At 40.0% G+C, this 14,040-nt stretch overlaps 1 protein-coding gene across 5 annotated transcripts in view; it reads left to right on the forward strand.

The window, feature by feature from the left end:
- Positions 1 to 83: 83 nt before the first annotated feature.
- The window catches only part of SLC6A15 (solute carrier family 6 member 15), a 38,414-nt gene continuing 24,457 nt past the window's right edge, over positions 84 to 14,040 (forward strand). Inside the window, exons 1-2 of one of the 5 annotated variants that reach the window (XM_069773713.1) lie at positions 84 to 298; positions 10,988 to 11,469. In XM_069773713.1, coding sequence (XP_069629814.1) covers positions 11,181 to 11,469 — 289 coding nt within the window. In that variant the 5' untranslated portion in view covers positions 84 to 298; positions 10,988 to 11,180. Of the gene's footprint in view, positions 299 to 477; positions 590 to 990; positions 1,123 to 2,331; positions 2,354 to 10,987; positions 11,470 to 14,040 lie in introns of those variants that run through there. The other 4 variants (XM_069773714.1, XM_069773716.1, XM_069773715.1 and 1 more) reach the window with 4 other exon arrangements.

The following is a 14,040-nucleotide window of genomic DNA, read 5'->3' on the forward strand; positions in this document are numbered from 1 at the left end:
CGAAGGCGATGCAGGAGAGGGGGGGGTGGCCGCTCCTCCCTGCGTCAGGAGGTGCGGCTCCCCCGGCCCGGCGCTGCCCTCCCCCTTCCTCTCCCCCCGCCGCTTTTATGTCTGTCTTTAAACACCGTCGCAGCGAGGGTTGGCCACATGTGCCTGCCTCCGCCACCACCGCCGCCTCCTGCCCGCCGCTGAGCTCCGCGCCCTCACGGCCCCGCTCGCCGCCCCGCGCCCGCCGGCGGCACCCGGCCTCCTCCATCCCCGCAGCTGGCGCCCGGCGAGCCCCGCCGGCTGAGGTGAGGTAAAGCGAGGCGACCCGCGCTTTCCCAGCCCTGCCGTGCGGGGGGGGAGCATGGCCGGCTCCGCCGCCTGCGCTTGTGTCGCCGGGCGGGAAAGGAGCAGGACGCGTGTGGGGCCGGGAGAGGGGGGTCCCTTTCCTCCCGGTGTCCGCTTTTCTGAGTGAAAGGGGGGTCCCCCAGCCCCGTCCCCGGGGAGGCTGCCTTCACCCCGGCGCCTGGCAGGGGGAGAGCCGGCCCCTCGGGAGACAATAGCGAGCGCCGGCTGGAAGCCGCCCGTGGGTTTGAACTCGGCGGTAGGTTGGAAGGATGCGGGGGGCTTGCTTTTATTATTGTGACTACTGTTATTGTTGGGGGGGGGGGCGGGGAATTTAACATCCCTTTCCTCCCGTGAGCGGCGATAGAAATTTCATTCATCTCCTGCGTGTTGCGTAAAACACCTCAAATGTATGTGTAGCGCGTGTTGCCGTGTGGGGGGGTGTGTGTGTGGGAGAGGGGGCGAGGGCTGTCTCCATGGCGGGCGGATAGCCCCTGCCAGCCGCGCCGATCCGGAATATCGTGTCCCATCCCCGCCTTGTGCCGGCGGCTGCGGGGCGAGGGGCTGCGGTGGCCGGGTGGGGAGGGCTGGGCTGGGCTGGGCTGAGGAGGGAGGGAGGAAGGTGAGGAAGACCGTCGGCCGCCCGGGCGCTGCATTGTTGCGGCGGAGCCTGGGCGTCGCCCGGCGGGGACCGGCGAGGCTTCCCCTTCCCGCCGCCCCCCGCATCCCTCGCCCCGCGGAGGCTGGAGCGGCCCCGACGGGCTGGTGCACCCCGGTGTCAGCCATGTTTGGGTGGGTATGGTAATGAGGACCTTTTTTCGCAACCTTTGTGCGTCTCGGGTTGGTTTTCTGCTCAGGATTTTTTTTTTGGGGGGGGGGGTTGCAGTCCTCTGTGTACGACGGCGTATCCGCTGGCTGGCTTCATACCTAACAGTTTTCTCCCAGTGCTTTTCTTACTAGTTCTTGCTGTTTCCCATGCCCGTGTTGGCTGGTTTTGTTCCGATTTTGCTAGTATCGGAGCGAGCTGGAATTTCTTCGCAAGGCTTTGCTTTTGTAGTGGAAGTAAATGGGATGATTGAAATGGGTCTGCACAGTCACACTGACCTGCCACATGAGAGGGTGCGGTGGGACTCGTTCCATTTAAGTAAATGGCACTTTGTTTTATTTGTAAGAGATGTAGTCGAGACCTCGTCCTCATCAGCCATTTTATTTTCTGTCTGGTATTGCTACATAAGCAGCTCACTGCTGTCGTATTGATTTCTAAGAGAAGCCTAATTATTTTTTAATAGTATGTCGCCATCGATATGTCACTGTGGCATACTCTAGGACAGGGATCCAAATCTCTGTTTCCCCCTCCGAAGAAAAGTATAAATGGAGTAAAGGTTCTGTTACCCGATGTCATGTACATGTGCGCTGGGTGTCTTACGCAGGCAGCTTACTCCCTTTGATTAAAAAATGATGACAACATCCTCAGTTTTCTTCTATTTAGCAGTGTGTTTCCCGTTATCAACATCTCATTAAAAAGGAAACTTTAAAAAATACTTAGGAAAGATTGCTTAATTTTGTCTTGGCTAATATACAAGATTTTAGTTTAGACATAGACCATAGTAAGATAACTGTAGAATTACAGCCTGCATTCGGTGCATATCAAACACTCCCTCTGGGCTCATCTCTGTACTTCAGATTCAAGAACAAAAAATCCCATTGGTTTTGATCTGTGAGTGAAAAACCAAACCATTTCATAGGTGTTCAGATGTGCCACCAATAGTGAAACTGAGTGAGTGAAACTGCTAAGGCATCTTGAAACTAGTTTTGCAGCATAAGCTGATTCCTGTTGACCTTTAGTGTCTTGTCATTCTTACCATTTTCTTTTTTCTTACAGGCAAGCAAGCGAAAAAGTAGTGCAGATGAGAACCATGTAGATTGAACAACTCTGTCAACTCTCTTTGCTGTATATTGCAAAAGTCTGTATGCACAAAACTTTTAAAGTGTTGAATTTATCAGGAACGAAGAAAAATCACAGGTTATTCAGAAACATAATCTACTAATTACAGCTATTCCTTTTGGTATAAATTGCATTGTTAAGATATATTGGAGTAGTTGCTGCTCAAGTGGTATGGAATTACATCACTTGGGAAGTATTACATCACTTGGGAAGTATTTGTAGTAGGAATCTTTTTGGGAAGACAGATTTTTTTTTTTTTTTCCCCCTGAAATTCTCTAGTGTACAACCAGAAGTGTCCTCAACATAAAGGATGCGTTCATCTGTGTCCCCAGCTACTTTCCACTGTGCTGATTGTTTCACTGATACCAAGGAATAACGTTCTTGCTTGAAAGACAAAATATCCGTTGATTTTGGAAGGATGGTTTTGGGTCCTTTGCTTATAAAGTTTATAGATTGGAATGGCAATGGATTGTCAAAAATGATAATACCAGTAGCAGCTTTTCCATGTGACTTTAAAGATCTCTGAACTCTCGGTTGCAGAATAACTTTGACAGATCAGCAGGTGGCATCTCAAAACTTAAGCAGCTCCCTTCTTCCTTGAAATTTGATTTAAAGTAACCTTGCCATTACTCAGGAAATGTTCTTAAATAATTTAGGAAAAAAGTGTCATTGACAAACTGAACACTATTCTACTGAAGAGCTGGATGCACAAAACCTGACAAGCCCATACGAAGTAGTGTGAAAGAGCAATGGTAACTGCCAGAACAGTTGCTCTAGGCAATGGCAGTGACTGGGCTGAGCTTCCCAGAAGCCTACCCTGAAACAGAGCTCTTTATTCTTATCCTTTGCTCTTAGGACTAGGGCTTCCTTAATTTCTGTATGGGAGAAAGAGAGGAAAAAGGTTGTGTAATGGTGTGTACGGCAGTGCCTTGAACCTAACTCACAGTGCCAGTAGTTTTTTGCTGCTGGCAAATGATATTATTTTTGCATTTCAAGTGTCAGAAATGTGTACTGCAGTGCTAATGATTCAGCATGCTCTTCTTAAGCCAAAATGGGGAAGGGATGCAAAACCGGAACAGGACATTTACAGTGTTGGATTTTCTATAGTGGAATTAATATTAATCATTTTCTTTTTAAGGACATGGGGATTTACTGTAATGTAACTTGAAAGCCTGATTTATATTGTGAAATTAAATAATCAGATTTGAGGAGAAGCAAGATTTCTGCTAACCTATTTATGAATAGTTCAGCTTCTTTGCTTATGTATAAAAAACAGACAAAGAAGTAATCACATAAATTCTTCCCAAGGACAACTTGATTTACTTATTGATCCATTCTGAAGCACAGAGGGCAGAGAAGTAAGGTCTCAGGCAAGTTATGTATCTGGTAACATCTAACTTTCAGTACTTGATTTTGCAACTTAGATAACTTCAGTACTGTAATGAAATACTTAATATACTTTTATATCCTCTCACTTCTCAGAAGTGTGATAAGATTTTGTAATAAAGTTGTGGTCCTTTTGTAGTTTATATGATGAACTTGGAAACATGGAGATTTTGTTTCAAGTTGCCAGCAGTAATGCCTTCTGAGTTTGACCAGTCAAGGGTGGAGTATTGTCAGAATTGGTGAGATTACTTAACTCAGCTTCAGATGGAGGGGTGGTAACTACTGAATTTGTTCCTTCAGTGTAAGAAGGGACTGCAGAGTAAGTGATGCATTTTCTTAATCTGGATAGCAAATTACAGTTAGTGCATCATGTAAGTCTGTGAAGTATTTCAGTGAAGTTGATTTGTGAGAAGAAAATACTGAGAAATCTGTGAAAGCAGGTGAGAAACTACAGTAAGGCCAATAAAGTCTTTAGAGGTTAAATGCAATGAAAAGAAAAAATTGTCACTCAAGAGCTCTAGATTGTAACGTTCTCTCTCTCTTAGACATTTCTGTTGGGCCAGTGATTTGGAAGAAGTCATACAAGCTGTTAAGATCCAATCTATTGACAGTGAACAAGTCCGAGAAAGAAATCTTGGTGTTTTTGTCAAATCATTGTGTTAGTCTTATAATAGTAGAAAGTATTCTCCTGCAACTAAAATTTTAAGGAGACTAATCAGGGAGAGAAATTGTCTGTATTTGAGACTCTGCAGGGTCTTGATGTAAGATAAAGCCAGGAAGAACATTTGGTAGGAACTGAGAATGCATCTTTTTTGTATTGCTGGGAAATTCAGTGTCACTGAAGTCTGTGTAATTACCTGTATTTGCAGCAGGTGTGAATTTAGTCTTGTGTCTTTAAATAGTTTTGCTATAGTCTAAATGGTTTGATTGTATAGAGACACCAGAATCAAAACCATTCACTTTTTCTAATGCTTTCAAGTCTCCCGTAGCCCAAAGAGCTCTTATTTTTTTACGGTGTAATGTAGTATGTGTAACATGCATTAGCATGTGTCACATAACGTCACTGAAGAATGCAGAGAAATGTGTCATTGTATGTAATACAATTATCTTTTATTATGATGAGTTAAGTACCTAATGAATCTATATCTGTTACTGACAGTCTGTATTAAACTAGCTAGGGCAAAATGCTAGATCATGTAGTTCACGCTGAACAGCGGCATAATGGCTGCTTCCGTAGATAGATAAAAATGGGCTTGACTAGGCAAAAAAGGCTATGGTGCATATTCTTATTACCACCAAAGAACACAATGCTGCATTGCAGCAGTAATTCAGTCTGTGCAATGAGTGCTGTAACATAGTGTAACTCTTCGTGAAATAATTATCTGTACACAAATTCCCCCAGCGTTAGCCATTCTTCACAATCGCAGTACTCCCACAAAACGTGGCTTGCTCCTGCAGTCTTCTTTCTTTCTTTCTCACTCAGATATGATGGTCATTAGCTATTCCCCCCATCCTGTCTGCACCAGTGGCCTGATTCCTTTTTGCAGACTTACAGCAGTCCTTTGCTCCTAAAACTTTGGTTTTCCTTTTTCTGTATGGGTTGTTCCCATCATGCTTTCTTCTGCCTAGCTCATAGACTTGTATTTCAGATGCATTTTATAGGTTTCCTTCAAGGTGCAAAAGCTCCTCTTGTTCACTTTTGCATATAACTCTTGTCCAGTGATTTCATACAGACTGAAACCTTTGGCATGAGTATCAGTCAAGATCTTTTGTGAACATCTGCCAAGGTGAGAATCCTGACTTTTAGTTCTGTGTCCTCTGCTGAATCATACTGGTTTCTTCACTGGGAGTCAAGGTGGAGATTTTGTGAACAGGAGCATAAGATGTAAGCTTGTGGGACTGGACTGGTATGCTGTGCTATCACAGTCTACCTTCAAAGCACAGATTATAGTAATGTGAACTGGCTGCAGCTTTATATTGCGTTTTGCTACCCCCACAGCAGCATGTTGGTATGTTAACTGCTTCATTGGAGAAGAACGCAGAGCTCTGAAGAACAGAACGTTAATCTTTTTCTCCCTTTAATGACAAACATTGAACTTAAAAAGGTATCCATTCTTTCCTTTTTCTATTTTTTATGATGTTACAGTAGCCTTCTAGAAAGTTATTTTCTGTCTGGACTTTCTTGATAGTCTTCTGTGAAGTACAAACACATTATTTTAATTTTTTTCCCCTTCTTTCCTTTCCTTCCCACTCACATTGAAGATTGAAACCATTTTTAATCAAAGAAGATTTGACGTTTATTTGTAATTCATTAAAATTTGAATGTGGATAGTTTTGCTGAATTGCTGTGTTTTCATCAGATGTAAAAATAAGATAATAGAAGTAATAAAGTACACTGTGTTAGAAAAGAATGGAGGTTTTATTGGGCTTTCCCTTACAGAGAGGAATGCTGGTTTTAAAAAGGAGCACAATGTAAAAATAATTGTGTTTTAATTTATGTCAGAAAAGCATTGCTGAAAGTTCTTTAGTTATATCAGTTTTTGCAGTAGTATTGTGGGGTGTTTTAAACATGAAATTGCTTTACAAATGGCTTTTTATAGAGACTTGTGCTGTAATTGCAAGAACATGGGGCAGTTGTACTCATTATACTCTCAAATCTGTAAGCAAGTGGGATTTTTTTGTGCCTATTTTTCTGTACACGTTGTGAAAATCTTCAGCCTCGTAACTTTTAATTGTTTATTGGTACTACACAGTTGAGAGAACTAGATGTTCATCTAGTAAGTGTCTGTATATTGGCATGCAGATCTCTCTAATAGAGATGCATCGAAAGGGAGCCCGCCGTAAGATTAATTACCAGTGTAAGGGTGAAGAGGAGCAGGCAGTGTTGGACAGAACTAGTACAACTGCCTTACTAGGCACTGCGTGTAAGAGAGATTGGGAGAAAAGGGCATGCAGCAAAATTTTTCAATGTGTCTTTTGGTGCTTTGACTAATGAAGTTCCTTTGAGTCTTACTGCAAACGCTTGCAGTTTGGTCAGCAGAGGCTTTGCAGGTCTTATCTCCCTGCGCCAGCGTTTCTGAATGCAGGCCTGAAGCTGAAGTAAAAGTTCTATAGGGAGCCCAGATCTCCCAGGGAGCTAATTTGGGTCTGAATTCCCTGTCACAAGGGATTATTATTGCTTAATCTGCTAATAATGTGGCAGTCTAATCAGGTTACTTTACTTCTGCGTGCTGATGCATTAAGGCTTGATTCTTCTTCTGTAGAAGAAAATAACAAAATTCCCACTGTGTTCTGAGAAAGTAAGTTTGGGACTGCAGTTTGCTTGATGTGTCAAAAAAGATTCAATGTTTTACTTTTCAGTATGAGAAAAAAATGGAGATTTGAACATGTCAAGGACAGTGCTAATAAGACATAAAAATCTAGCTGATTTGTTTGATTTAGTAAGTCGTTTCCAAAAGTTTGTTTATGCTAACTCAGATTATTGATTACTGTTAATTCAGGGACAGAATAATTTTCTAAATGTTCTTCTAACTGAACCAGGTACTGTTCAGCAATTTCCATGCTGTTAAGTTCCCTCAAACAATACAGACACTTGTCAGGTCAATTTAAGGTGAATTTTTTTTTTTTTAAGGGGGATTTTACATAAGAAAAGGGATACCATCTTTATTTGTTCATTTCAGTTATGGAAAAGTCCAGAGAAGTATCATATTCTCCAGTAAATGTGATAATAAAAATTTCCCTTCAGTGTTTTCATCTGACACATGACATCATTTAAGCTAGGAAAAGGATGAGTGAAACTGCCTGGAAACCAGAATTAAATCAATTGATCAAATTCCATGATCTAGATCTTAAGAGGAAAAAAACCCCCCAACCAACCAACTCCCAAACAAACAGCTTTAATAAGGCTAAGTTATATTTTAGACATTTTACTTTTAATCCAAGGTGCTCATAATAGTATAGTATAGTAGTATTTTAAAATACATGACAAGATTTAGAACTTGGAGTTTAAAATGATCCCAGTAGTGGCTGAGTCTACGATACTGAATTCTGTAGTTCATTAGTAAATATGGTGGTTTGTTATGTAGGGGTTTTTTAATGATACTTAGGAGAAACGGTCCTATCACATAATGCTGTATTACTGCACAAGGCTGTGTAGAAGGTAGTTAGTAGTTGAACTAACTGAAAGAGCAGTTTAACGGAATTTGGCATGATACTTCCTAATTACTATTTAATGCTAATGAAGAACTTCAATATTGGACTAGATCCAAGTGATGTGGGAACCTCAAATAGCATTTTGCAGGTGAAAGTGCTGAAGTTCAATACCTTGACATTAAAAAAAAAGAAAAAAAAGAGCTTGTTCAGTGGTTCGTGTTTAGCCAAACTGTGCTGGTGAGTGATTATGCTAGGTATCTCCTTATTTAGTCTTAGCTTGGGAGCATTCGTACCTAGACCTAGCTTGGGCTGAGTAGTTCAGTATCCGCCTTCCACGCGGGTTTGATTTGGATGCAAAGGGAGAGGCTTCTGTGCATGTCTTAGAGCGTGTTCTGGGAGTGGCGAGCACGGAACGGCAGACTCCTTGCGTGCAGCAGCTGGGACCACGCTCTGAACATTTGTACCTGGTGGTAGTGTCTGCTGAGGTAGGACTCCTCTCTTGGTTTGGTACTGCCTCCTTTAGCACAGAGAAGAAGTTGTTAAATCTGACAGTCGGAGACCATCTGTGGATTTGTGATGTACCCTGACGGGCTATCCTGCGTCCTTGATGCAGTCTGGCCAATGATACATACTCAATTAGAAAACCAGTACTGTTAGAACCAAGCACCAGTCTGCTGATCATGCCTCCCACATTTTCTCAAGCCCTGCAAGTATTGCAAGTCTGTACAGTGATAGTGCTATGGATGACATCCTGCTTAATGGAAGGTGAATGAAAGGGAAATTAATATGATACTGTGCTAGGAATAAAAGTATCAAGCCCGGTTTATTGTGAAGTGTAGTAATGCAATGTTTAATGCATGACAGGACAGAATGATGCAATTTCTTTTGGAATTGTCTCATCTGTGAGAGCTCCAGATAATCATATTGCTGCCCTGCAAGTTACTATATCTAAAATAATTAATACAGGTATGACCTTTAAAAACATTTTAATAAACACAAATGGATGGCTTGTGCCTTTTCGACTGAAAATATCTTTTGCTCATTACAGTTAGAGAAGGATTTCAGTCCTACAGACAAATACTGATGTAGTTTCACTTGTGCAGCTGCTACATTAAATTCAGAGACAAAATTGTTTCATTTTAATGTACTCCCTGAACTTACTACTAATTACTGGAACTGAGAAGCTGCTCTAATTTACATCAGTGGAACAAAAGGAAAAGAAAAGTTTGAAACATGACTAAAAGTAGTGGTTGGAGTACCAGATGCTGAGGCTTATAGTCCCAAAGCTCCATTAGGACTGCCTAAATGCTTCAACTTAATGTATTCTTGGTGTTTGCATTCTGGTTCTACCTAGACATCTCCGTCAGAGCTGAGAGCTACTGAACCATACATGGACTAGAAGAGGGTGTAGTGTTTTGAAGAGTTTACAACCGAAAAGACAAAACAGATAAAAAGAGGCCTGAGCAAGCAGACATTCATTTAGCCCAGATATACAGGATACAGTATTAGGATTTCTCTATTGCCTTAACAATTCTCTTTCCCTGTTATACTGTTCTGTGTATAGCTCATACGCTTAATTTTTCTTTTTAAGAACTGGTATCAGTCAAAACAAGGCCTGATACTAGTTCCACCGCATGTCAGAAGGAAGGTTTATAGGACCTAAACCCTTCCAGCGACAGCGGTGAGCGTGAAGCAGATCACAAGCTGGTAGGCTCTACTGTGCTTAAAAAATGTGGGCTGACTGCCAGAGCTGGAGTTGCTGAGAGGAGGCAGTAACAGGAGGGGAAGTGAGAAGGCAGTGACGGGAGTCTAGGGAATGAATGAAAAGAGGTTACGGTGGAGTTTAGTAGGCAACTGGAGTGAAGTTCAACTTCCAAATCCCTGGAAACTACTGAAAAAGGTAATTGTCCTGTCTTGTCAGCCACGAGGCTGGCAATGGCACTTGTGGTGACAGAGGTTTTAGTTCTGCTGGTGTGAAGGCTCATCTTGATAAGCTGTGGGCAGGGTTCCAGTGGCTTAACGTCTTTCCTTCTGGTCTGTCACTGAAGCAGCCGTGAGGTGCTTGATCTCTCAGTTACTGTGCTAACAGTCCAGTAACACCTTGCAGTTCTCAGCTATGTGCAAGTTCATCACCAGATGTTGCAGCAAGTCCATAGGCAAAAGCTGAAAGGTCTCATATTCCGGAGTAATTTCTGATTCCCATCAGCAGTTCTTGATTAGACTCCTTGTGTATTCCCTCTTTAGGGTTTTCATGAAGCTTAACACATAATCTAAATCCCTTTTAAGACTCTTAATTGTGCAGATGGCTTTGCACATACTAGTTTTATCCCATGTGATTAGTGAAGAATTTCTCGAAAAACATTCCTCCCCAAAATCTTACGCTTACCTTCAGTATGGCAGCTGCAAGCAAGTGTGTCTGTCTTTTTAAGTGATTCATTGTGTTAAAGAAAAACATTCAAATGCAGGCATTTTCATGTCTGTACATACACGTTTGAAACAGCAGACTTTTTAAATGGATTTGGTGCTGGCTTTTCAGATGTTTCAGATAGTTTTTTGTAAATAGGAAATAATTAAACATATCTAAAGCATCAAAGCTTATAGGAGATGAGCATCTCCTTTGAAAATTTGATTGTAATTATATATTCCTTGATGAAGAATACAGGAAAATAAGTCACCCTTGCTTTTGAAGCACTAGGTGTGTCCTGTATATCAAAGTTTTAATTGCTGCATGACTTTCTGAAATGGTCTGAAAAACTTAATCTACTTTGAATTTATTAAAAATATATTTTAAACAAGTACAGCTATTAAGTTGGGAAGTAATGGAATTGGGCTCCTAAATTTTATGTGAAGTGCATACCCCATTATGCCTGATAAGAAGAATCTTGGTACGCTGTCAAAATATGAGCAATTAACCTATCAGTCTTTAGGAAATAAAAAAAAAAACCAAACCAAAAAAACCACCCTCAGCAAGTGAATGAAATATATTCTACATAAATATTTAAGATCAAACAGTGGACTTAATTCCTACAATTTGGAACTGGTTTAACATCCCTTTCTTTTTCTCCTCTTGTCAAATCATTGAGATAAGCAGAAAAGGATAAACCAAAGCATATGATTTCTCAATTAAGTTTCTTCTGCATAATGGTGCCATATCCTTTTTTATTTTTTTCACAGATACTTTCAGTAGAACAAACGTTCAGAAACAGAAGTCCTTACTCTTGATTCCCTGGTATCAAGGACTCATCAGGCACCATCTTCAGTCTTATCTCTTCAATATTTTTGGCCAAGAAGAAGGAGAGCTTTCTTCAGTGCTTGTGCATCTGTCTCAGCTGAACTCTACTTCCTTACCGTTTTTCTTGTATTACAAATGCCTAAGAACAGCAAGGTAGTGAAAAGAGAACTGGATGATGAGGTCATTGAGTCAGTTAAGGACCTTCTCTCTAATGAAGACTCGTCAGATGATGCCTTTAAGAAGAGTGAACTTATGGTCGATGACCAGGAAGAAAAAGATGCAGATGTTGAAGAAGGCTCAGATGTAGAAGATGAAAGACCTGCTTGGAACAGCAAACTCCAGTATATTCTGGCACAAGTTGGATTTTCTGTGGGATTGGGGAATGTGTGGCGATTCCCGTATCTGTGTCAGAAAAATGGTGGAGGTAAGTCTTGTGATAGCTAGTCATAGCTAAATGATGAAGCTAACCTTTCAGATTTCAGGGTTAGCAGAGATATCCACAGTAAAACCTGCTCCAGCATGTCAGGTTTTTCTTTTAATTTCTGCCAGAGCCTATGAGGAAAAACTCATATTCTTTTTGTGTAGAGAGACACATCTGTTAAAATAAGCAGCAGATTCTTCTTCTAAGATTCCCATTTCCTCTTTTTAGGGAAGAAAGTTCTTGATATGACCTTAACTAGTGGTTGAACTAGTGGCTAAGCAAAACACATATTTATGGAGAGGTTGCATTATTTAGGACCTGGCTGTTGTTGTGCTAAAGTGTTCTTTGTAGTACTTGGACAATAAATCAAGGCATTAAATCTGCATCCACTTTAGAGACCAAAGCTGTGTTTGGTATAAACCCGCTAAGCTTCACACCTTTACTTCTTAATTGCTTTTAGCTCCTAGGCCATTTACTTTCTGCAAGAACAACAAAATACTGTAGGAGTAAAAAGGGTTTTTTTACTGATAATGGATAATTTAAATCATTACATTAAGGGAATACATCTGTTTTGTTTTGTTATGTAGTTAACTATTTTCCTGAAGAACAAGTTACTTTTCACTTAGAACAATAACATCAAGCTGTTTATTTGTTAGCTGTCCATCTATGGTCTTGAATGTAGTATGAAGTATGAGGCTGGAGACCTTCCTTCCTCTAAGAATGCAGGATCAGTGTTTTATCCTATGCTATACTGTACCCTACTATACTACATTAATGTTCATCCTATTGTAGCTAATTACTTAGCTGAAGTCAAAACAAACCTGTCAACTTTTTATGATACAAAAAGTGAATCTGTACTACAGAATAGAAAATAAAGAATCACATTTTCTTCATGCTGGATTTTAAAAGTTGAGTGACAAAACTGATGTAATTGAGGAGTATAGAAATGAGCCTAGAATATAATCAGAGTATAATTCTCTACTTTTATTTGTTTTCTCTTAGTCAGATGAAGCAGTAAAAATGGAGTTTATACTTTCAAATATTCCTTCTCCAGGATAAAGTCTAAATTATTTTATATCTAGTTATTGTAAGATTTTTTTTTTTTCACTATCATTTAACTCTTTTTCTTCTCCTTTATTCTGGAGAGAAAGTCATTAAATGGTTGCTGTGATGATTTGTGTGGAATCTAAAATTTTCTACATCTGAAACTAATATTAACTGAAAAAACCACATTGAATGTAGTTTCTGAAAATAACATAGCTTTTCAGTGGATGGCAGACTTATCTAGTCTACTAGAGACAGTATAGAATTGATCACGTACAACTACTAGTTGAAAAAATTAATACATTTGTTAATTAACAATTTTTGAAACAAACTGATTCATAGTTAAAGGTGTAGCTATTTAAATGTTTATATTCCGTATCATTTAATTCTAAGTATGGTGTCAAGATGTCTCAAGGATAGTGCATTACAGCAGTTTGGTTTGTGTAGTTGTGTCCCTTTTGAAAGTCTGTGTTTAATGTAGTTAGTTACTAATTTTGCAAGCCCATTGGATTCTCCTTTGAACCAACAGAAAAGATCTGTTCGTATGCTCCTTAGGCTGTTGGTTTCATACCGTCAGGTGCTTTTAAAGTTAGTCTGCCAGTGAGTATAAATTTAATTCAGATCAAATATAAAGGTATTAAATTAATAATTAATTTCTCATTTTAGGAAAAAAACAACAACAAACAAAAAACAACCTTCAGGTATTATGGCACTTCATTAATCAAACTCAAAAAAATAAACATGGAGTCATTTCAGGTTGAAATTCAATGTTCTCCCCTGTGCTGTGTGCAGGAACTTGGATATATAACATAGTCTTATGAAGACATAATGTTTTCTGCACGTGGCTGAGACAAGTTTGTATTTGGCTTTTAACAATAATTTTGCACCATTTTAGCGAATTGCAACCTTCAGAACAACAGAGAAAAGCAAGTGATCATGAGAGCTAAAGCTTTCTTGGTTTTCAAGTTAACCATAATGCGAGATGGTGAAGGTGACACAAAACTTTGAAATGTGTAAAGTACATTGGTGCCTGTATATGTGTGTGCAGATGGACAGATAATTCTCACAAATGTGTAAAAGAATAGTGGGGGAGAGGGAGGGAAAAGTTCAAACACATGATAAGAAAACCCACATGCATTTTATATGATGTTGCAGTTTTCTGCTATACATATTTTTTCATACATGTTTCATTCTCGGTAAAATTAGAGTGGTTTTATGCAACCCATACTAAATATCAGTGTCAGAATTGTTCTGTAGTCTTATGATGAGAAAGCTTTACTATAAATACCTGTTGAAGTCTCTGAGTATAAGGTTAATGGCCTTTTCTGTGGATTTTCATTAGAATTGTTTTGATGAAGCATATGGCTACGTCTCCACCTTCAGTTTTGTCCAAACATTTTTCATTTTCTTCCCCATGTTTAAGGAACTTATATCTGGCAAATACCATCAGGTGAGGGGAGTATATTAAAAAGTGGTAAACCAATAAATATACTTCAAATTTAAGCCAAAAATAAATAAAAACTCCATAGT

The sequence above is a fragment of the Haliaeetus albicilla genome, chromosome 28 (assembly GCF_947461875.1).
Source record: "Haliaeetus albicilla chromosome 28, bHalAlb1.1, whole genome shotgun sequence".
NCBI classification, from domain to species: domain Eukaryota; kingdom Metazoa; phylum Chordata; class Aves; order Accipitriformes; family Accipitridae; genus Haliaeetus; species Haliaeetus albicilla.